The following is a 23,667-nucleotide window of genomic DNA, read 5'->3' as shown; positions in this document are numbered from 1 at the left end:
TAAAACTCAGTTTTGTTCGTCGTTTACATTGTGGGGATAGACGACGTGCCCTTGTGTGTTGCTTGAGGAAATAAGCTTTGCAGGTCATGACTGAGTCTCAAAAGAAGCCACCAGCGTCGCCTTCGATACCCCGAACTTTGCTGCTGTTCGTTGGCGAGTGACCCGGCTTCAGCTTAACAGCGAGCGATAAGCCTCCGGATAGGAAGTCAATTTTTGGTGCCCCTTCCAAAAAAAAACTGTCTGTGCAGGCGGTTGCTTCTGCAATTACAATATATATAAGCGGTTGTATTCCTTTCTGTGACCAGAGTCGAATTCATTGTTGTGGGGTTCTGTCCTTCAGATACGACAAAGTAATCGACAATGAATTCTTCGCCGTCGTCCTCGGCGGCATCGTCAGTTACGGGCGAGAACGAGAAACCTACTGCGGCTAATTTGAACGACGGTGCATCTCCCGATTTGGTACTCGCGACAGACGCGGACCCGGTTACCAGATCAATAGGAACTCTGGACAGCAATGCCGTTCCAAGGCAGCTCGAAGATTCTGTCGTCAGCGAGCAATATCCCGGCTCCGAGGCCGATGACGACGCAGGCGAGGAGCAAAGACTTCTCCCCGTTGACACAGCAATGACTGATCCCGACGCAGTGATCCCGTCGCATTTTCTAGGTCAGTTCATTGCAAAGGTGTCATGGGTGGAATACAAGCGGATGCTGCGGATGTCAATTCCCGTCATTCTGTCATACATGTTGCAGAATTCATTGCAGACAGTGTCCATATTAATAGTGGGACGACTTGGTGCGCAGGAACTTGCGACATCCGCGTTTAGCTACATGTTTGCTATGAGCACGGGATGGTTGATTCAGCTTGGTGGCACTACGTCCATAGATACACTTGGGTCAGCAACCTACACTGCCAGCGATGACCCTACGGAGTGTGTATTCCCCTATGTTTCATGTGGCAAAGATCGATAAAGGGACTAACTCACCATTTCAGACTAGGCGTTCTTTTACAACGTGGTTGCTTTGTGCTCGGAACGCTGTACATACCAGTTGTCGGTCTCTGGCTGTACGCTGAGCCTGTTCTTCGTGCTCTAGGTCAATCTCCGGAACTCGCGGCTTCGGCTGCCGGCTTCCTCCAGTGTCTGATCCCAGGAGGGCTTGGCTTTATCTACTTCGAAGCGCTTAAGAAGTTCTTGCAAGTTCAGGGCCTTATGCAAGCGGGTACTTACGTTCTCCTTATAACAGCGCCACTGAACGGTATTCTCAATTACCTTTTTATCCACCCACTTGGGTTCGGTCTTAACGGTGCCGCAATTGCAACTGGTCTCACCTACTGGCTCTCGTTCTTTGGTCTCGTCGTCGTCACCAAATGTACTCGTGGTTCTCGAGCTTGGGGAGGCTTTTCGCGCCGGGCGTTCACGAACCTTGGTATTTATTACAAACTCAGCATCCTTGGCATCATCATGGTAGGCACAGAATGGTGGGCCTTTGAAATCGTCGCTTTAGTGGCCGGTAGACTTGGCGACATCGCCTTAGCTGCGCAAAGTTGTGTCATGACATCCGACCAGGTAACATTCACTATCCCTTTTGGTATCGGCGTTGCAGCATCAACACGCGTCGGCAATCTCCTAGGCGAGCGACGAGGCCGTGCCGCCCGTCGCGCAGCTTACACCGCCGCACTTCTGGCCGCCTCCATTGGCGCAGGCATAATGATTATCATGCTGCTTATGCGGAGCTACTATGGCAAGCTTTTCAGCAACGATCTCGACGTCATTAGCGAAACGGCGAAAGTCATTCCGTACGTCGCACTCTTTCAAATCGCGGACGGCATTAACGCGTCGTGTTCGGGAAGCTTGAGAGGTATGGGGCGGCAGCATATCGGCGCGTTTATCAATTCGGCGGCATACTATGTTTTGGCGCTGCCGTTGGGTATATCGTTGGCGTTCCATGGTAGGGGATTACCTGGCTTGTGGATAGGCCAGTGTATCGCGCTGTATATTGCCGGGTCGCTAGAGTTCTCGGTTGTCATGCGCACGAATTGGCAATTGGAGGTTGAAAAGACTTTGGCGAGACTGGATGAGACGCCGGAGGAAGATTTGGAGCGGAATTTGATGCCAGACTCGGAGACGACGTCGGAGGCAGCCACACCTGGGGAGCACCAGCAGTAGTATATACACATATATATATTAGGTTGGATTTCGAATTGGTCTACATTTTGATATATGGATTGGTATTATTTGGATTGTTCGGAGTGGATATGTACTATGCCAAACATTTACTTAAATTGAATCAACAGTCGACATTAAGGTGCAAAACATAACCTAATCCCATCCCAAACCAAAAATTTATGAAACACAACAAAAGCGCACGAAAATAAGAACCGTCTAAGAACACTTACCAGCCTTTTGCCGAAACTTGAATATTAAAATGAATTAACAGCACGTACCCCTCCGTATGCCAAGCGCGTTACTCCCCTTCCCACCCACTAAACTAACCACACCGCGCCCTCTCAACGGTCCACCTCCTGTGGATCCGCCGCCGTGCCGTTTAGCACTCCCGTCTCCCCAACTCGGCACGTCGCCATACTGTACTCCAGCGCCGACATCGTCGGGGTCCAATTCACCGAGTTCGATTTTCGTCAGGATCATATTCGCCAACCGTGAAAACGCTTCGTCGACATTTTGTCCCGATAAAGCTGACGTGTGGAGGATCGGGATAGACCCGTTCTGTCTTGCGAACTCGACGACATCGGATTCAGGTACAATATCAGCCGCGTTTGCGGACGGTATCTTGTCGGATTTGTTGGCAACGAGGAGGAGTGATACTGTTGGATTTGCCAGGTTGCGAAGGTCGGAAAGAAAGTGCGGGAGCATTTGGAACGTAGCGGGATTAGTTGCGTCGTATATTAGTAGTGCGCCGGCAGTCCCGCGGTAATATGAGCGAGTAACGGCACGGAAACGTTCTTGTCCTGCAGTGTCCCATAGCTATCTGTCGTCAGTTGCCATACACACAGGCAAAAACGCACAAACATCATTTCGTACCTGCAATTTTATCCGTTTTCGTCGCGCGCCGGTGCCGACTTTTATTATTTTCGAAGAAAATTCAACGCCGATAGTGGAAGCGGTTAAAACTCGCCCTAATACTCCATTAGCCCGACTGCATAACGCAATCATCAACAAGAACATACATTGTCCCTCAACGAATCTGTGTAATACGCTCGATTTTCCGCATCCTGACGGTCCCACTAGAATGATCTTTGCCAGGTAATCATATACGTTCTCCTGCGCGACAATCAACATCTGCTGCTCTACCATAAAATGCTCTGCTTAGCAGTTGTTAATACTTACGTCTGCTGATATTCGACTACTTGTTTGTGTGTGAGATGAAGCTTCAGAAACATTCGACGCGGCTCGTCCCCGCAAATTCTTTGCGCTCATATTTATAAACAACGTACAGAACCGCAGTGGAGGTTGAATCTATGCGAGGAATGAGGGATAAATGCAAATTGTATCGGTCTATGGACTGCAAATACTGTACGCCGGCGTATTGTTAAAATGAGTGATACGAAGTGAGATGTTAGAGTTGGGTTATGCTGAGAATGGCATGTTCTTGTCGAAATAATTGTGACCTTCGTTTACCAAATGAATTCCGTTGTCGGTGCCGCTTCTATACGTCTTCGTAATACTGAACCACCCAAGTAAACACTGCGAACTAGTTGTCAGCGTAAGGAAAGTTCCCCCCACCCCTCCGTGTTGTGGAGGAGCTATTGGACGCAGTCGAAACCCGAGCTGAGCTTTAAGATAAAGCACTCGTTCACCACAAAACCCGACTATGGCGATACCACAACTCGCTTTCTCGTCTATAGGTATCCGTCAAATACTCGCGACTTAAAATATTGCACAACGAGAATGTCCCTATTGCAGATCTTGGCTGCCTGAGGCCAGAACGATAATGTTTTAAGGTTGTGAAATGAAAGTGGGTCACGATAGATAGACGCTAGTTGTGACTTTTGTCAGTTTTCAGCGAGGGGCTTGCGAGGTGAGCTACTGTGACCCAATTTTAATTTGCACCTTTTCGAGGAAAACTGCCAATCGGGCTTTGGATGGACGGAAATATTTAAAACATGAAGAAGAGGATAACTTTTGTCGACAGTAGTCGGCTTTGTCCTATAGAGGCGAAATGGTATTATTTTAAATGCAGTAGCGCTGTCCGCTATTGTATAACTGATGACGAGTACCTGTCAGCGAGATAAACATACTCGTCAGCTCGGACTCGTCAACGTCACGTTTATGCGTGCTTACAAGGATTTTGGGTGTCGTTCTGAGTCGATCGCAAAATATAATCAGATCTGCGAGCGCTCGTGAAGAGTTAAATGCCGGATCCGAATCTCGCTCGTATTCGGGTCATGATTTGCCCGTAACCATTCGCACTTTTATCGCCTTGGAGGAGATTATATTATCAACCCCACCTCATCGTGTAGAATCAAAATGCGCCCAATTATTTCGAACTCTCAAAATGCGTCCAGTTATTTTAAACTCTCAAGTACTATGTATGACAAAAAAATACTAGACATAATTGAATTGGACAACGTTAAATACGAAGCTGATATTCGACGAGCGCAGTACCGGCGATTGCGTCATTACTCGTGAACTCCCACCAGCTCTCGCCGATTGCTCTTCCTCCATACCGGACATCAAAAGCAGGTTTGTTTCCAGTTTACAATTCGCGTCCGTCGTGTGGCTTTTTGGCAACTTGGTGGTTGAGAGAATCACAGCACGATGACGGCATTCACAGAAATCCCAATCCTCGACATTTCGCTGTCCCACAACCCGGAAACGAAACCACGATTCCTCACATCACTGCGCCATGCGCTCATCGAAGTCGGGTTCCTGTACATTAGCAACTACGGTGTCCCGGAAGCTCTTACACAAGAAGTGATACGACAATCCAGGCGTCTCTTCGAGCTGCCCTTAGAAGAGAAACTCAAGATCGAGATGAAAAATTCACCGCACTTTTTGGGATACAGTCGTCTTGCGAACGAGATTACAAAGGAACGGATTGATTGGCGGGAACAGATTGACTTGGCGACGGAGCTCCCTGCGCCAGGAAATGATGAGCCACGGTATCGGTGGTTGCGAGGACCGAATCTTTGGCCCAGTGAAGAGGCGTTACCGGGTTTCAAGGAAACGTTTACCGAGTATATTGAGTGTATGTCGAAAGTGTGAGTTATTCTATAGTCTTTAGGATTAGAGATCTGTACTGAAAGGGTTATAGGTCCTTGGAGTTCACCGGTCTCGTCGCGGAGTCGCTGGGTTTAGAAGCCACGGCGTTCGACAAGTACTTCGACAAGGACCAGCAGCACAAGCTTAAGATTGTGAAATATCCCGATGTCGGAGAATTAGGCAAGGATGCTACCGGCCAAGGTGTCGGACCTCACAAAGATTCAATGCTCACATCGTATCTGCTCCAGGCTTCGGAGCATGAGGGGCTGCAGGTTCAAAACTCGGAAGGCGAATGGATTGATTGTCCTCCTATTCCGGGAACACTTGGTATGTTTCTGAATACGATATTATGTATTTGATGTGTGCTAAACTGGTGTAGTTGTTGCCATCGGCCAAGGGCTTGAGGCCCTCACCCGAGGCGTCTGCGTCAGTACTACGCACCAGGTACGATTAACAGGTTATCAAGTAATGCCAGCGTATATGTATATGCTAACTACAGTCCAGGTCATCTCACCTCCCGCAGGGTGCGGGCCCCGATTCTCAGTCCCGTTCTTCCAAGGCGTGTCCTACGACGCCAAATTCGCCGAAATGGACCTTCCGCCACATGTCCTCGCGCTCAAAAACAAACTTCGCAGTAACAAAGACGACGTCGAGATGACATTCAAACACTCCATGTTCGATCACATTGGCGAAGCGACGCTACTGAACCGAGTGAAGTCGCATACAGATGTCGCTGAGAGATGGTACCCGGATTTGCTGGCGGAGGTCAAGAAGAGGAAGGAGCTGCTGAGGGGCCTGTCGACGCAGTCTGTCGCACCCGTGACAGCGAATTGAGATATATTTCAAACTTGTGTGTCTTCATCGAATTTTACGTCTGAACCTCTTTACGGCAAGCATAATAGACTCTCATTTATAACAAATACGGTATAGCGCATTTTCGTTAGCGCGCTTAGCGCCATGTTTCATGTGTTACCCGGACGATTGCTACCCAAATGGAACCCAAAACTCCGTTCCGTTAAGGCACAGTTAAGATATACTTTACACTGTTCTGGAAACTTCACTATCCCCAATTCAGACTAGCACCCCATGGGCTACAACAAATTTGAACTAGCGTAAACCTTGATTACCGATGCTGGCTTGGCAGGTACTGCGTTACTAGATATATGTGCAATACTCTTGTTCTTCTATACAAGATAGAATTATGTTGTCTGACAGTTTACTCCACTCGTCTTCTACCATGGTAAATTGTTTTCGGGTCGATATGCCTTCATCGAGTAGTTCTTCTGCGGAGAAGTCCACGACTTCTTCGGTGATTAACTTGCCATCGACCGCCCGAGTCGCCTCAACCCGGATCGCCGACCCCAGAAAGGTCGCGAAAGCGAAACCAATTTACAGAGGAAATGAAAGTGAGTCTCGTCCGACTTTGTATTCAGCATCAGACGGAGTATGCCCGGAGACGAAAGTCAAAATTTTGGGCAGACATTTCAAAGCTCTTGGAAGCTGAAACTGGTAGGCCAGTATCTATAACTAGATTCATCAGGTTATCACCAGAGCAGGTGTACCAATTAGGAAGCCCGGTCAGACAGTGGAAGGCCTGATTAGAGAACGGCGCGAGCAGCTGGTGTATCGCTCAGGAGTTGCGGATTCCGACACAGAGCTGAAACAAGCTCTGGATATATTTATGCAGCGTTATAACGAAGTTGAGCAAGAGAACAATGATCTGTATGCTCGAAAGGAAGAGATGGCAGAAACCAAGCGAAGAACAAAGGTAATTCGTGACCAGATGATGCAAGGTCGTCAGAGGTTTGATGATGACCCTGATGATGACAGTGCGAGCTTAAGTGACCAACTGTCCGCACGCCGAAAAAAGCACTCTAAGATATCGAGGAACGGTATGTTGGCTGCAGCAATGGGTGACTGCACCAGTGCAATGACAACGGCGCTCAGTTCTTCAATGTCATAATTAGCGACGGCGTTGCAGGCAACAGGCAACAGGCAACACTGACACAAGTAACTCAACAGCATTTGAATGATAACAGAGTTGGAAGCAGAGATTTACCAGGTAGATAAGAAGCTAACCGAACAGATTCACGGCGTGGATATGAAGCTGACCGAATTATCCGAAAAAGTCGTTGACTCATATTCATCTATTCAAGAGGATATTAAAAAGCTGTTGGGCAAATAGCCGCCGAACCAAGGCTGTATTGCTCTCTTTGCTACATCGTTTAATGAATGACTATACGGCTATTATAAATTAACTATTACTCAAAGCAATAACCGCAATAACAGCGACACAGCGACCACAGCTACTCCACTTTCAAATAATTTTCTAAAGAGGGGGTGTGCACCCAAACGACAGTGATACCTCGTTGCCCCCTTCGAGGCAGGTATGAATATTGGTTAGCAAGATAGACACCAAATAAACAGCAGCAACTGGAGTTGATTGCTGTCGCAGTCATACCCATTGTAGGCCCATTTGTTAAGGACCAAGCCGAACAACTGCTCCACAGAGATGCGCACTCCAGACATCCTCACATTGAATTTATGCTCTGGAGGAGTCAGAACAAGGTGCGTTGGCGTTGTTTTGAACGGCCCCATGATGCCAAACCCAGCGGAGTAGGCGGGATCCCCGTAAAGATATAAATGCTGGGCAGCGAAGCATTTACATCCTTAAGTCTACGTTCAAGGCCAGATTCTTTAAACATTTGCCAGTCGCCAATTTTCCCATCAAAGCCCCCAATGGCTGAACTGATCATGCCATCTGGCGTCACCACTGCTTGGACTTTGATCCCATGCGCCCGCTTGTACCTGTAATAGACCAGTCTTTGATCCCGTGTCGGGCGCGTAGTGGGCATAAACGTCCCATCAATGAAGCCCCAGATATTGGAGTAGCCGCACTTTAGCTGTACAGCGCTTGCATATAGCGAAACGTTGGCAGGCGTTAGTGCGCCCACCATCCCATTCGAGCTTGGCTTTATACCTGCGAATCAGATGCCAAACCACATCCCGAGTCACGGAACATAGATATGACCGCGACCGTCCAAAGTCATTCATCATTGAGCCCCACCTCTCAGGGTATGATAGCCGCCGTAGAAGAATACAAAACGCGGCAAGAGGTGTAGGACGATAGCGACTGGACCATTGGATCAAATCGAGACGGAGATATGGCAATATCAGATATATTAGTTCTTTGGAGAACCTAAATCGAAATATGGCGTCCTCGTCGTCGATGCTATCGAAGTCGAACGGAGTAGAAGAGTAGGTCATTGCTTGTTGGATGCGGATTCCTCCTTCCGTCGCGGTAACTACAACGTTCTGCAAAAGAAGAGCATAGAGCTGAAACATGACCGTGACGGCCACGCAGGCAGCCACTACCACAGCGGCCCTTGTTTGGCGTTGTCGGCTATCTGTAGGCATTTTGAAGCTGAAGATTATTCGGTAGAGACGAGCAATACTCGTTGTTTACGGTTAAATTTTAATCCACTCTACCCGACGCGCGTTGAAACCTTAATATTCTTGCTACGGCGGATCAGAGCAAAATTTCTCCACAGACGTGTTGCTTTAGGGCTAGGGTTGCCTGATTGGGAAAGTCCAGGGATAAGAAAGTTTAAAGAAACTTGGTGGCAAAATATCTCTATTGACAAGTTCATGGGGTTGTCTGGATTAAGCTATGTTGAGATGCGAGGACTTTGGCCGATATACGATGGCTCCAGTTGCTCGGTAAAGCAAAGGTTTCGTCGGGTAAATGTCTGTATTATATAAACTTAGAGAGTGGCCTGTGTTTGGCCCGAGTTTGGCTTTACCCTACTTATAGATAATCAGTTATTGTGACATTCCTGTTGTCTTACTATTAGAGAAAAAGCAACTATTGTCAAGATGATATGTGGAAATGTTTGTCTTACAAGTTTCATTTTTCTTGCAACGACTGCTCTGACATTAGACGTCGTTCGTGCGGTGGAATACAATTACTTGGAAAGCTTGACATCCTTGATAAATGGTTCCAGTAGTGGTACTTCCAATGACGCAGGGAATATATATGTTAACTTCACCTTAGGCAGCATTGGACAGACATTCCAATGGTTGCCTATCGAATTTTTGTCAGGGAACAATTTTGCCAAAGTGTCGAATCTTGTCGATATGATGGGTCTGGCCATCGATAGCGGAGCCCTAGGTGATGCGGTATACTTATATCATTTGATTGACTACAACGGGTGCGTTCAATATATGTCTTTGCAAACGGTTCAGAATTCTTCAACAGCATTATACTGGATGTAAGCCATACGGGAGGACAAGTGACATACGAGGATCTAGCTGCTTCGACAAATTCACAGGAGCTTGCAGCATTTTATAGGTCGCTTCCTCTGTATCCATCGGTTTCAAAGAAGCAGAGGCTAGATAAGAGACAAGGAATAAGTTTTAGTTCTGCTCTTGCTGCGGTATGGTCAGCATATGTGTCGCTCTATAACTGGTTGAAGTCAAGCGGCAATGTGAATTTCACGGTACCTCCGAGATCAGACTGCATATATGGTTGTTGTGTTCCGAACGTTAATATTACATTTTCTTGGAACACCTCGGCTACCGATGAGAAAGATATACTTAACAGTTGGAAGTATATACTAGACGATGAGAATTATATTCACGACGTTTGGAAATATATACTGGACGTTGGCACATCACAGAGCATGAGCGGCAAATGGCATGGTCTTTCGGTGAATAGAACCGTCATGGACTTCTGTGTGAGCAATCCTGCAACTCATTTGAGTTTGATAGATAATAATTCATATTGAAGATGTTGTACCTTGTAGTAAGCGCAAGTCTTGGAAGACTGTAGATCAATATTTTCATGTTGTATTATTGGATTGGACCGACAATCCGAAGAATACTAGTTATATGAACTTTGAGCTTTATTCAATATATTATAGAATCTTAACTATGCCGGACCCCATACTTTATTCATTTCTCCAGCGGACAATTCCGTAAATGAATGTCATAAAAATATCTAGCATTTTCTAATGAACATGTTTTCATGATAATGGCCGGATGGCGGGACGTACCGATGTCAGTCGGATCAATTGACGTGCGGCTCACGTTCAAGCTTTCAGGAGCGAACTCCTGACAACAATATCGTTGTGCGGTCGAGCGTTCAATAACGCCAGAGCCAGATGCACTCCTTATGAGGTTAACACAAATGGGAAATACACTCATCATAGGGCTGTGGAAACGGCGCCGCGATATTTGAAACGTCCTATATTTAACAGAGCGTAATATCCACGGCGCATGGAGAGGTGCTGGTCTATTGCCATATAACCCTCACAATGTGGTCCGCCATATTCCAGAACCTTCTCCACTCATACAAGAAATCCCACAAACACCTGCTAATCAAGGCGATCTCAACCATTATTGCTAAAAACTCTCCCCCAGAGGGCACTGAGCTCCGAGAATCAATTAAAGTCTTGCAATCGATCTTGACCGGTCAGGAGAGGCTTTTATCACCTGTCTAGCGATATATCAATCGCCTGACCGTCGTTGCTGAAACGCATAATACGGAACTATCTTTTGCGCGCAAGCAACTGGAAGATAGCGCAGAGATTGTTTAGGCCCGGAAGTTTGTAGGAGGGGTAAAATGGTGATTAGAAGGGAAATCCTTGTTTAGTACTGAGAAGATTTTAAAAAAAGCCGGTCACAAAACGTCTCGTGGACGCCTACGCAAGCGCAAAAGTAAGGAAATTGTGTAACCAGTTGTCAGGGAAGACCAATCAGGGTTCAGGGTAATGAACTGGGCAATCATAAACAACTTATGTATATAAGGATGCATGTATATAGCGACCCGTGTCTTATTAACTGAACAACCTTGAGTACTAGTGTTGTCCAAATTGGACACAGATCTCACTAAACTACGGATATCGTGCAGATATCTAACGGATTGAGTATCCCCCAGACATTCAAAATGAGGATTCAAAAGCGGATATCATCTCTCCCAACTTCTAGGCGGATGGCGGATGCGGATATGGAAAATTTTGGCAGATATCCGCATCTGATGCTGGCCTGCATATGTTGGGGTGCTGGATTTGTATTTCTTGGGACTACCACAGAAGTAGAAGTTTACTATGATTTCTACCAGAGCCGCCAAGCCGGAATGAACATACCGAACAAGGCAAGGGCCAAGCATTGAATGAGCGCAGAGGAGGCTTGATATACGAAGATTATGGAGGGTCAAAAATATCTATTGAGTTCATCATGGCGTGTACCCATATTTGGATGAACTGGGGGCTCCGCACAATCCCGCAGACTACTCATTTGGCATTTGCAAACGCTGCCGCCAGGCAGTCAGTACTTGTCACTGATATTGATAGGTACTTTGAGAGTCCTCCAGTCAGTGTTACTGACACAAGAGATCCGAACTGGCATTGTACCTGGTGCCGTATATATAAGGATGAGTACCGACAGATAGCTGCTGCAGTTAGAGATTACTTGGCAATTCCAGCTTCCGAGGTTGCTGTTGAAGGGTTATACAGTATGGGTATTAGTATGGGGAGAGACATGTTGGGTGTTCGAAGTACTCAATGAAGGCAGGTACCACGAGAATGTTGATTTTGATGGGTGATATATACCAGCATTGACGATATATATGTTTTCAGTTTTTGTTGGTTGGAGTTATACCATTTTGTTGATTTCGCATGTTGCTATTCTTGTTGTGGTGGTGTTTCGTACCAAAATAGGAATATTTAGATGGACTGTCAGCTTACTTGTGTCTGTTTTCGAGCCGATCATGATAAGAACCGTGAACGACTCTTCATCTGGCGACGAATGCACCGAGAAAATCTAAGATTTCTGCCAGGGTTTAATATGCAAGGTCTAGAAACCTGACCGAGCTCTGGTTTCGTCGTTATCAGGGCAGCTTGATGTTAATGATGGGAAATCATCAGGCCATATGGGAGCTATACAGCATGAATAATGCAGAACACAAGAGCTACTCCTTAACAATCGAGGAAAGAGCTGCTATTTAACTGTAATTTACATAGCTGTCTTCATTTGTTTTCTTACTGCTGTTTACGTATAACTCACGCTCACTCTCGACAGCCCGACGCCTAATCAGTCTTACTTACCTTTCCGAGTGACTTCGAAGGCGAACTTCCCGTTGAAATGATATGGACTGAAAATTCCACCTCCCCTAGGAGAAGCTTGACGTTCTTTAATAACCGTTCCAAGTCATCGCTGATGAGCTTACTTGCAATCTGTGACTCATCAGTAACGCATAGCTCATCCGTTGCATGGAAGCTTACCTGTGAAACTGCAAACGCAGCATAGCCCGGCTCTATGATATGCTTGGCGTTGAGGATCTCCGGGTCCAATGCCCTGAGTTTGTCAATCTGCTCTAGTGGTGGCGGTGCCTGCAAGTAAGGTGGAAGCGGAGTACCGCTGATCACGCTGCTCGATATGAGTGTCAGCAGTGTCGTAATCCGGTTCGACGTGATATTGACCGAGCTCATGACTCGCGAAAAGTCTTGCACCCACTCGTGCTCCTCCACAGTCTGGTGATTGGTGCTGAACGTCGTCGTCGCATAGGACAGCTAGCTTTCACATCAGTCTTTCGTCTGTCGTGCAGACATGCTTTCGGACCTTACGAGTGACATATAGCTCATAATACTATCCTGCCTTAGCTTCGCCCTTGGTTGAATTGTATAAGACTTCGACTTACTTCTGCACTTCTTGGATAATAGAATCATATATCGCCTTCGGAAACTTACCCCCGAGTGTCGGCTCGAACTTTGTAAACGCTGAATGCCGCCGTAGTTGGGCGAGTATCTTCATTTGCTTGACCAAGATCTTGGTACGAGCCTTTTCAAGCCGTTTCTCAGGGCTATTATTGTCTTGCGGATCCCCACCGGTGCCCTCTAGACGTGATTTGATTGTGACATGTACAATGCTGTAGAAATCTTGCACCTCTTAGCACGGAAAATAGGATCGAAAGGAACATGAAACATACTGGCAAGTAAATAGATTGACTCCCCAAGCTGCCGGCGGAGGAGGCTCTTGTCCGTGATAGGATATGGGATGTAAGACCAGATCCAAGCTACCAAACACCCCCCAGCGACAGTGGCCAATCGATAAGGAGCCAGCAGGTAAATGGGATAGTAGAGCTGGCCATTCGATGTTGCGACTGCAACTCCAATCTTTCTTACCTCTAGCTCATATCCAATTATGAGGACCTTGCTATGGTCAGCATAATCCCCGGAAAATGCAGTAAACTTACTTGAGTGAACATCATTATTATTACACCAATAGCGAACTTGCGAAAAGCAACCAGAATATAGGTCTGACAGAATGTGAAGACAAAGACGAGCCCGATAACTGCAGCAGTGTTCCCATCTCCGCCAGGCTAGTGAATGTGTTAGACTAACGACAGATAGGGTTCGGTTGAGACATGGTGAAGTTTACAATATACCAAATCGCAAACGAACATACAGTAGCAACAAGTGCCCCGACCTACTTGAAAGTCAACAATCGTACAATCATCGACCCGTGACAAGAAAAGACAGACCACTCGTGCTAAGAGTCTAAAAGCTCCCGATCCAGTGGTCACTGTCATGCCAATTGCCACCATGATCACAGCCCTGCCAAGTTAGCCTCCAGATTTGTCACGTTTCAAGAAGTCCCTACCAGACGAGACGCTGCTCGACAAAGAATCGTTGTGTGTTTTCCAGAAAAGCAACGATAGCGATGCACATTGTCGCCTATACACCTGTCAGTCAAGTCTTGCAAATGCCATGCGAAGACAGGAACATTACGCAGGCGACACGGAAGCCAAAGATGAGCTCAGGACTGGCAAAGAAGTGCGAGAAATGCCGCAAGTCATCTCCAAATCGTTGCCATGAATCTTAACAAACGCGTTAGCTAAGTGGCAGATGTCGTTTTGGCGTGATCATACTCGTAGGCGGTAGATGTTCAGGATCCTTCCGTTTCACAAAGGATTGGCCAAGAGCGATGCCTAGGCTGCTGCTCTCAGACTGCTCCGGCAAATGTTCTGCTGTAGTGTCCTCGACGCTAAGGCAGCTTCTAAGCCATTTCCATAGACGGGTCTTGCCTGGGACCTGGATCTTCTTGCACTTCATTTGACCAGATTCCACTTTACCATCGGCATATTTGACCAAGTCAAGTACCGCATGCCCTGTTGACCAAAGCAGAAACTCAAGGTAGAGGACCAGATATAATTGCTGCCGAGTCTGGTCTTTTCCCGTAAGATCTTTACTGCGCTGCACTCTGGAGCGCACACGCTCCAGAGAGGAGCCGTCTTCGGCGTCCGGCAAAGCCACGCCTTTGAGTTCGCACCATTTTTTGAGGCTTGCATTTCTCCGCTCTTTGAAGTATCGGACTTTCACCTCCAGGTATTCGCCGAACTTTGTATCCCCAGGCTTCCTGATTTTCCCACGAGTTTCGAGATCAACAATGGTCTCTTCCATCTCTGCATCTTGTTGCACATTCTTGTCTTTGGGCTTCTTCGTTAACTCGAGCGCGTATGAGGCGTGCAGCAGGCCATCATTCATCGCATTTGACATGGCTTCGAACTGTGCATGCAATGATTTCATTATCTCGTTCCATTCTGCCTGTTCAGCTTCGAGTATTTCTTTCCTGTCCATAATATCTGGGTTCTCCGAGTCTTCATCAATAAAATCATTTACATCACAGCAGCCTCTGCTATGGGCGACACGCTCGAAAATTTCCACCACGGATCCTAACCTGAGTAACGGTACGAATATCTTTCGGAACAGATCGAAAATTTCGCCGATGTTATCGGCAGAGAGCTTGCCATAAGCGAATTCTCGTTTCGCAAATGTGATATCGCCATGCAGCTTGCCATGGAGAGCAGTTAAACTTGCAAGAGCACGGTTCACAGCTTTCGCTGCCTGCCCTGTTTTCGAAGCACCCTTGCCCTTGTCGTCGTCTTGGTGATACATCATATCCTTCGATTCCATGCTCTGGAGAAACCGCCTCTGAGCGTTAATGACGCCTTGCAATGCACCGATATAGCGCACAAACTGTGTGAAAACCACTAGCCGGGAGCTGACAGGAAATATAAAGATGTTTACAACGGTTGCGATTGCGAACCCGGAGAGAAAAGCTTCCAACAACTTCTTCACGAAGGTCATGCTCACAGACATTGTGGGCAAAAGTGGTGCAGTTGATCCGGACACAATCGCGAAGATGTTGTAAATGATCACAGGGACTTGGAGCTGCGGTCTCTTGAAGCGAAACGCATTGGCGATGGCGATGTTGAGGAAGAGCCAGATAGCACTGACTGCATTTGCACTCGAGCTATAGGTTACTGATGTTGTTATACCTGGTGCTGGAGCTCCTCCCGAGCTTATGGAGCCTGATGTGGTGTTTTTCCTCGCGGAAACGCTGCAATAACAGGTCAGGAGGGAAATACAGCCACCAATGCAAATTGCAATGATGTTGAACATCATAGTTTGTAAGAATTTTGCGCGTGGAAGCATTGCCGAGGACAGTATCGACATGATCGCAACCAGATATCCCACAGTTGTAAAGTTTGCAGCAAACCTATCAAGTTCGAATCTTTTGGGCTTAGCACCGGTGCCGCAATGGAATCGGAGGTCTACTCACAGAGAAAGTGCAATTGCAGGAGGTAGACCTCCTCTATAAACAAATTACCACGAAGGTCCTCTTTCAGAGTAAGTTGTGAACGTACTTGACCATGGCAATTAGTAAGCTGCGATTTAATCCTGACTTCTGCCATAAGAATATAACAGCCTTGTTGATGCAAACCATCGTCCGAGTTCATTGATTGGCTAGTCTTTGATCTAAATTAGAAAATGTAATGTATGCGACTTTGGGTTGGTTGTCGTGGATGAGAGTTGAACATTTCGGCCGAGGTAGTCTGTGGATCTATGGTTTGGTTGCTGAAATTATGTGGGGGCGTGGAACTAGTCGCATAAGCGGGGGCGTAAGCGGGCGAGAGTACTCTGCTGAATTTGAACAGGAAGATCAGAGATCTGGCTTTACTCATCGAGTTGGTCGCTGTAAGAGAGTACTGAGGATTGACAAAAGGGCTTAGTATCCGTTGCTCGACGGATTATGAAAGTCGTCAGAAACTTGTGAATTGAGGGAGCAATGCTTAGCTTGATAATGATGAGTAACACTGTATTATGAAGCACTTCTATGATCGGCTTCCGACAAAGCACCAGTTATATGTATAGGCTACAAACGACTTTTGAAGCATGTGGCTTAGCACGTCTTTTGCTATGCAGCAAACAAGCTTTGACGTAAAATATAGGCTCATTTTGTAAGAGCTTTGACAAGAGCTAACAAGTATAGTTATATTCGAAGTAAAGTTGCGACAATGTAGGTTAAAATGCCTTATCTATCTCCTGTGAGTCCCCTGTGTGCATATTTCACGGACTTAGCGGCTCTATGTACGAGAGCAGGGGAGGTCCGTACCAAAACTAAGGTTTTCGGGGGTTACTACATTTGTGTGGGCGGAACCCTACTTGAACCACTTGGGATATTCTAAGGGCAGATGGTCTTACAGAGCTGCCTACCGTACGAAGTTATCAACAAGTGTACTTTTCAACAAATTCAAGGGTGGAGAAGCAATCTTCATGGGTTAGAGTTATTACAGCTTGGAGTAATAAGCTTCAGGTCGTTCGACAGCGTATCTGTCCGAGGTCTTTTGACAATTTGATCTTCAGCAACTGCTTCGTCGTCGTTTCCGTCATTGAGCAGGTGGTAAGTCAAGTCTCTTGGAGCCGGGGACCTGGACACACATAGAAATCATCCATATTATTCCAGAAGACTTATGTGCATGCAGTGATTGAAAGTATCCTGTTCTTGACAATGCTAAGCGCGTGTAGAGCACCTAAACTAGTATGCTACAAATAATTACAAATCTAATACAAATAAAACGTCGGAATCCCTAGTCGAATGCGAATGAGCAAAATCTTCATTCGTGCACATCACGAATGCGCACTAGTTCTTACCATTTATCTTTCGCAATGCAATCAATCCAATCAATAACACTTGCTCGGGTTAACTTGTGTATAAGATAAAGTTTAGTGCAACCCTGCACTTGGGCTGTATGATAAGCATTAGCCTCTTCCAACTTATATTAGTCGTCCATGTGGTTGCGCTTGAAAATTTATAACCGACAACAACTTTGGTCCTCCTTTTACGCTATCATCCAGAATATGGAGGCGGGGAAGTGGCCAATGCTGGCAGCGGTGTCTGTATCTTATGCGACTACCAAGCTGTCGAATTTGACTCGGTACCTGAGTAAAGCCCCTAGCTATGTCAAAGTATTCGTAATATTAATTGGCTTTTAAATTTTACAGTGCCTTCCAAACTCTAGATTATGATTGCACTGAGAATGTTGGTCGGTACTAGAACGCTGTTGTTCCGCATCTGAATCATATGTGCCGGAGTTAATGATGGCTTGGCTACCCAGAAAAATTGTACACTAATGCAGATGGATAGTCGATACTTCCAAACCTATGGGTGGACAGGTCACACCCGACTAAATGGGCAAATTTTGCGATGCACCTGGTTAGTCTTCTAGAGAAAATCTGCCCAACTTTCATATAAGAGTGCGTTAATTCCCCTGGTAACACCTTTTCCCTACAAGCTCATATAACCGCTCACTACAGTCTTAAAAATATCCTTCATTGAATCAAGTCTGATTGCATACATCTCTACGAATATATCGCTACGTTCACTATGAAGATGTTAATTAGTGCAATACTGTTGCTAGCTGTTGCAGCAGTCACTGAATGCACGTCAAATATGACATCTAGCTACGCTTCGAGCTTGGTGTCACTGGTCTGTGTGGAGCTTACTGATGCATCTGAAGACGCGGGCACAATTGAAGTAGCCATAGAGATGGGAAACATACTAGGATTGTCTGGTATCAAGTCGCTATCATTTTATACGGGCGACAACTTCTCAAAGAATAAGAATATTGTGGATATGATGCTATTGGCATTCGACAATGGTGCATATGGAGACGTTCTCTACCTTTACGAGTTGACGGCGTATAATGGCTACACAACATCTATAAGCTTGCAACGCGATAGCGATTACTCAGTGGACGTAGCTAGTTATATAGCTAATTCAAAGGGCCTATTGTCGTGGGATTTGTTGTCAGGCACGTCGACGAATGGTTTATTACGTCAGTATTACACCGACATGTCGAAGCTCAATCATACAACCACTACCAGGAGGTTGATGAAGAGGCAAGGTGTAACATGCAGTAACAGCCACACTATAACTCAAAATCAGAGTATGTCATTGTATCAATATTTGTCATTTTACGGATTAAACAACGCGGCAACATCGCCAAGGTCTATTTGTTATCGCAATGCGTGCGTGTCATGGAGCGCATCGGCAAACTTCACATGGAATAAAGCCGCAGGGACGGAAAAAACAGTGTTCACCGTATGCACCGCTGCTCAATTTAGTGGGGAGTATCGTGGTGTCGCACTGGGTAACAAGACAGTTGACTTCTGTGTTAGCAACAGAGCCAACGGTTGCACCTGACAGTCATAATGATTTGTCGGCTGGCAACATTAATGATGGTGTCAGGTTAAATGTGAGTTAGTTGCTCGGTATGCGAACACACCTACACCGCACAACAATTTCTAAAGCCTATATTTATCTTTTGTATTTCATTTTCCTGGTCTTAAGAATTTATTTCCGAGGATCCGTTCTCAGCCAAGCTTCAAGGGTTCAAGGTTCAAGGTTAAGCCGCGATATTTACGCTCAGTACTTTGAGCCAATACGCCAGACGAAGTTGCAAGGGAATCCATGCGCAACATCAGCCTGTTGACGATGTTGACCAATCTGTAAATATAATCTGCAGTTCAGGGGTCTGAACAGGGATGGACAGGATCGACAGTCCATAGTAATGAGCCGCATTTGGGTCTCGGACCCCTTATGCGCTGAATCCCGGTCGCGCTGCAGAGAGAAAAAGAGAATATAGAAGCTAGCAAGAAAAGTAGAAAATAAAATTAGGACCGAAATATTTAAATTATAAAGTCCATAATAGGATGTTGACGATATTCGATTTGTCGAATGTTTTTGGACGGATTCCCGACGTCGAAGACGATATCGCCAATCACTTGGATCGAATATGAATATCGAATATTATTCGAAGCATTTTTCAACCGTCGAATCGAATATTTGACATAGTAACGCCTAGGGTATGGGGATCCCGGTCATATGGGGATCCCGGTCACTAAATACCAACTTCTAATTTTTATTTTGTCCTACGCGCCACACAACTAACCAAATCCGACTCTTAGTCACTCAAAACATTCTCTACTTCTTCCTCTTCATCCACGTCATCTACTTCTTCAACTGGGGTCTTTTGTGGACGCCCACGTGGTCGTTTTGCCTTAGGCTTCTCTTCGGCATCGCGAACGATTTTCAGCACTTCCTCCGTACTGAACACAAATTGTCCCTGTAATTTAATCCTCTTGCCGTTTGTTCGTTTCTTACGGGACTGAAGCAACTCCCTACACTCTTGAAGCTCCTTCCGTAAGATCGATAGCTCAGCATTCTGACTTTCGACCAGCTGGGTGATTCGCTTCGCATATCGCCGAGTTGATGAGGCGGGGAATTCTTGGCTTTCTAGAGCTGCATTAAAGACCAAATTTGCATGTTTTAGTTCCGTTCCATCTGGAGGCGAGCTCTTCAGAATGGAAAGATCTAGCACTAGTCGGGATTATGGGAGTACATGGCGGCTCTGGAGCTGGAAGTGGAAGGCCATTTAACACTCGACGTGGACTAAATGGAACCAAACCAGCTCCTTTCCACCCACTTTGGACGTTATGAGGCGTAAGAGCTTTCTCCCGAATGCGCTGAAAAAGTTCAACCCAATCAGCCCGTTTTATTCGCTGTATACCAGCCCGAGTATACCGGTCGACTTCTTGGGCATGATATCTCTTTAACCCAACATCAAGCGGCTGAAGTAAATGCGAACAATGAGGAGGTAGGATAAGAAGGTCAATACCATTCTCCATACATAGCGCAATCATATCGCCCGTGATGTGGCTAGAATGACCATCCATAATGAGTAACCGTGGCCGATTTTTAGACTTCTTGCGTGACTCCGGCTCAAATATGTACCCTGCGGAATCCATGCTGAATTGGTGTTCTGGGCCTTAAAAATAACCATTGGTGGTAGGGCGCCGCCGGCTCCGTCGACACATTCCAACACAGTTACCCACTCTTGCTTCCCTGCAGTAACCTTCCAATTTGATTTCTGGGTAGAATCGACAATTATACGCGTAGATTGAGTGTCGCCAACTGCGAATCCTGTCTCATCCATATTGTATATATCGCAGAGTTCGTACTTCTGTTCTTGGAGTCGCGGATGATACGCGTCAAACCAGGCAGTAATCTTGTCGAAGGTTCCTTTTTTATGTCGTGCAGATTCAAATTGGCGTGAGTAAGTTCCTTTCAAGTTTGGATATCGATTTAGGAATCGGTAGAGCCATTCGTGGCCAATTGGAGTAGAATCGGTAGATTCGTTATTTCGACGCGACGCGACTTGAACGCGTCGACTACGAAAATTTCCTCAGCCATTTCTTTCAACAACGCCGGTGTTGCAGGGTACCCTGTCGCTGTAAGACGTGTAACCCATCGTACTAGTGTCTTTTCTTCCGCGTTCGAGTGGAGCTGATAGGTTTCGTGAGACTTAGTACGCGATTTAGCTCCAGCCATTCGATCGATCAGAGTTGACTTCGGAACTTCAAAGTGTTGGGCAGCACGCCTAATGGAAGGAAATTCATTATTTTCTAAGGCCCGAATAGCCTTTTGGACCTTTTCTTCCAATTGATCGCTTTTAGAAGGTAGATTATAGCCCATGTTGTAAGTTATAGTGTTCGCAAAGTAGAGACGGATGTTTTTGTGACCGGGATCCCCATACCCTACGTTATGACATAATCAAGTGTAGAGACATGAAATTGCGGGTTCGTTTTGATGGCGAAATATTGTGTAAAGACGAGTCTGCGTATGTTCTGGTTGACTTTCTCAGAGTTCACTGTATCTTCACAGAGTTAAAGACAAGCACTCGCAAAAGCGGGATCTGGACTTTCCGGTGGGGGAGGGGGGTTGGTGTGAGGTTGTTCGTTGCCACCCATAGCCGCTAATTACCGCACGAACATTCAGGCCGTTATAATTGTGAATAAGACAGGTCGGGTTGTGCGTGTTTGGTAACCGTTTTATTTCGAACTATATAGGTTATTTATTTATCTTGATAAACCGAGCCGGTGGCGCCCCCCCTTGATCGTCCTTCACCCGCCGATAAGAACTGCTGACCGTCCCAAGTTTCAAAACCGACTCAGCGGCTCTTGCGGGTCGGCGTCCCGGCGAAGCACATTTTGATTCAACAGGGATGGACAATTAGAATGTACTACAGCTGACGCCGATAAATCGGTCGAATATCGTCAACCTTTAGATACTAGCAGCTGTTGGCCCGCACCCAATATTCAGGCGTTCTATTGGTTACAGAGGTTGACTTGATGAGCTCGGGATATGCAAAGTAAAGCCAACATGAGTGAGGGTAAGGTATGTATGGTATGGAAGGAAGCCGCAAAGGGAAATAGCGCAGACGACAACGTCTTACACTGTAAAGTAAATCTTATTTGAAGGCGGCATCGGTGCATTTGCGGCGCATCGATCAAATAAAATAATAAATGAGTCGTCTCCTGTGCACGCACCCCCCACTCAACTAAGGCCAGTTGGGACTTTACGATGCAGATCTGTAAACTTTTGTTTACTTCTACCGCATCAGATGAACAATAATAATAATAGTAGGATGCTTGTAGTCAATATATTACCATGCAAAGATGCATGTCTATCCGCGGCTGAGCAAAATTAAATGCACAATACATATAAGACGCAGATATTAAACAATACTAATGTTCATCACACATATTCCCATATCGTAACACAATTAAGATCCGATAACTCCTAGCACATTAAAAGTAAATCAAGTAATCCCATTCCGGAAAAAGAACATTACAAAACTAACGTTCTTTATATGCAATAATACAAAGCAGACGCGAGCGAGACTAGCGAAGCTAATATGCCCGACCGGGTCGCGCTGCAGGGACTTGCGAGTTCGGTGGACTACTGTTAATAATGCCGTGCGCGTCACTGTTAATGGGTGTCCCACTTCGTAAATGGTACTGCTCCTCGCACACTCTATGTAAGGCTTTCTCGCCGTTGGACTTCTCTGCGAAGCGCGCAAAGACACACTCATCGCCAGGACAGCCGCACTTGAGACGATGTGACGCGTCTGTGGTGTTGTCCTGCATGATCAAAGTCGGGTGCTGGACCGGGACTGAAAGAGTCTTCTGAGTGGAGGGACGCGGAATATAGACGTTGGCCTTGAAGTCCTTGATTCTAGAGGAGTCCATTGTGAATGAGAGGCGACGAGACAAGGGGAGTATAAGATAAGGTAGTTTGTCGAACGAGTGACGCGTAATGCAAGAGATCCCCGGGGGAAAACGAGGGGACGACTTTGAATGAGTAGCAAGCGATGTCGGTGGGGTGGGAACAGCGGTTGAGAAGAGGCGAGCGAGGAATTTATATGTGAGGTTGAGGCGGGCCCGAGGCGAATGTGAATCATCGTCACGAACGCGCACAAGAAGGCGGCGGAGTACTCGCGACTCGGAGTTGGCCTCAGTAGACGCCAGCACGGCGGTACTCTTACTCACAAGGGTACATGCGGCTCACGAGGGCTATTTGCGGCAAATGACACAGGAGCGCCACAAAAATCTACGCATAACCGCCGCGGCACCAACTATTTCTGGCGCACTCACAGTTTGATCACATGGCAGTCACAAAAGTCACAGCCCCGCCATCTTGCTCAGCCTCCACCAGCCGCCACCTCATCTAATGTAGCCATATTCCGACGGCTGGATGCTATATTTCTCCGACAAGTGGATCAAAATAGAAACAGGACAATAATTAAAACTTGGTGGGTGCAACTTCACAAGGTCACAGGACAGGGCAGATGGTCAGGGATCCGCTCATGCGGGGGAGGGGGTGGTGGGAGAGGGAAAAATTGCCACTAACGGTCCGTCCGAATCAGGAAGGATAACTACAAGCGCGAGTTGGTCTGCAAAAGAAAAACGCACACTACACCTGACGGGCTCCAATTGCGCCCGCACATGTTGCGAGTAGCATCACAATTTGCGCAATTAGCTAATTCGCTCTTAAATGACAAATCCGTCGCAAAGGAAAAAAAGAGCATGCGTTAAATGGGCAAGGCAAGATGTTTCGAACAACAGTACACGTGATAGCATATTCCTGCACATCCGGCACATCCCCGCGGGAAGTAGTGCCTGTTGCAGCACAACTGCGCAAGAGACAAGTAGGCTTGCGTGTTCAACCAACGTCACATGGGGTTCACGATTCACACCGAAGC

At 46.5% G+C, this 23,667-nt stretch overlaps 8 protein-coding genes across 8 annotated transcripts; 5 read left to right on the top strand and 3 right to left on the bottom strand.

The window, feature by feature from the left end:
• Positions 1–224: 224 nt before the first annotated feature.
• V1513DRAFT_276856 (mate-domain-containing protein) lies at positions 225–2,308 on the top strand. The gene is made up of 2 exons (XM_066894565.1): positions 225–929; positions 992–2,308. The coding sequence occupies exons 1-2, from the start codon at positions 361–363 to the stop codon at positions 2,163–2,165; spliced, it is 1,743 nt and encodes a 580-aa protein (XP_066755113.1). The 5' UTR covers positions 225–360; the 3' UTR covers positions 2,166–2,308.
• Positions 2,309–2,429: 121 nt separating this feature from the next.
• On the bottom strand, positions 2,430–3,296 carry V1513DRAFT_375718 (P-loop containing nucleoside triphosphate hydrolase protein; the record flags this gene model as incomplete). Its single annotated transcript, XM_066894906.1, has 3 exons — positions 2,430–2,981; positions 3,039–3,133; positions 3,185–3,296. The coding sequence occupies 3 exons, from the start codon at positions 3,294–3,296 to the stop codon at positions 2,430–2,432; spliced, it is 759 nt and encodes a 252-aa protein (XP_066755112.1).
• Positions 3,297–4,473: 1,177 nt separating this feature from the next.
• Positions 4,474–6,125, top strand: V1513DRAFT_440052 (uncharacterized protein). The gene is made up of 4 exons (XM_066897296.1): positions 4,474–5,218; positions 5,272–5,546; positions 5,599–5,663; positions 5,724–6,125. Exons 1-4 carry the CDS (start codon positions 4,776–4,778, stop codon positions 6,051–6,053), a joined length of 1,113 nt encoding a protein of 370 aa, XP_066755111.1. The 5' UTR covers positions 4,474–4,775; the 3' UTR covers positions 6,054–6,125.
• A 355-nt stretch (positions 6,126–6,480) lies between these two features.
• V1513DRAFT_430170 (uncharacterized protein) lies at positions 6,481–7,404 on the top strand (the record flags this gene model as incomplete). Its single annotated transcript, XM_066896340.1, has 3 exons — positions 6,481–6,663; positions 6,760–7,111; positions 7,259–7,404. The coding sequence occupies 3 exons, from the start codon at positions 6,481–6,483 to the stop codon at positions 7,402–7,404; spliced, it is 681 nt and encodes a 226-aa protein (XP_066755110.1).
• A 546-nt stretch (positions 7,405–7,950) lies between these two features.
• On the bottom strand, positions 7,951–8,761 carry V1513DRAFT_276884 (uncharacterized protein). The gene has a single exon (XM_066894566.1). The coding sequence runs from the start codon at positions 8,634–8,636 to the stop codon at positions 8,085–8,087; it is 552 nt and encodes a 183-aa protein (XP_066755109.1). The 5' UTR covers positions 8,637–8,761; the 3' UTR covers positions 7,951–8,084.
• Positions 8,762–9,356: 595 nt separating this feature from the next.
• V1513DRAFT_477971 (uncharacterized protein) lies at positions 9,357–10,141 on the top strand (the record flags this gene model as incomplete). The annotated part of the gene is made up of 2 exons (XM_066900260.1): positions 9,357–9,445; positions 9,478–10,141. The coding sequence occupies 2 exons, from the start codon at positions 9,357–9,359 to the stop codon at positions 10,004–10,006; spliced, it is 618 nt and encodes a 205-aa protein (XP_066755108.1). The 3' UTR covers positions 10,007–10,141.
• Positions 10,142–12,204: 2,063 nt separating this feature from the next.
• V1513DRAFT_440036 (uncharacterized protein) lies at positions 12,205–16,370 on the bottom strand. The gene is made up of 13 exons (XM_066897295.1): positions 15,928–16,370; positions 15,843–15,875; positions 14,149–15,794; positions 14,009–14,097; positions 13,881–13,954; positions 13,762–13,834; positions 13,659–13,706; positions 13,474–13,599; positions 13,207–13,429; positions 12,919–13,156; positions 12,845–12,866; positions 12,503–12,790; positions 12,205–12,454 (listed from the first exon to the last, which is right to left on the bottom strand). Exons 1-13 carry the CDS (start codon positions 16,005–16,007, stop codon positions 12,308–12,310), a joined length of 3,087 nt encoding a protein of 1,028 aa, XP_066755107.1. The 5' UTR covers positions 16,008–16,370; the 3' UTR covers positions 12,205–12,307.
• Positions 16,371–18,110: 1,740 nt separating this feature from the next.
• Positions 18,111–18,767, top strand: V1513DRAFT_375881 (uncharacterized protein; the record flags this gene model as incomplete). The annotated part of the gene is made up of 1 exon (XM_066894911.1): positions 18,111–18,767. One exon carries the CDS (start codon positions 18,111–18,113, stop codon positions 18,765–18,767), a length of 657 nt encoding a protein of 218 aa, XP_066755106.1.
• Positions 18,768–23,667: the final 4,900 nt, after the last annotated feature.

Source organism: Lipomyces chichibuensis, assembly GCF_038497645.1.
Source record: "Lipomyces chichibuensis strain CBS 12929 unplaced genomic scaffold V1513scaffold_6, whole genome shotgun sequence".
NCBI lineage: Eukaryota > Fungi > Ascomycota > Lipomycetes > Lipomycetales > Lipomycetaceae > Lipomyces > Lipomyces chichibuensis.
This window is presented reverse-complemented; position numbering and strand designations above follow the sequence as displayed.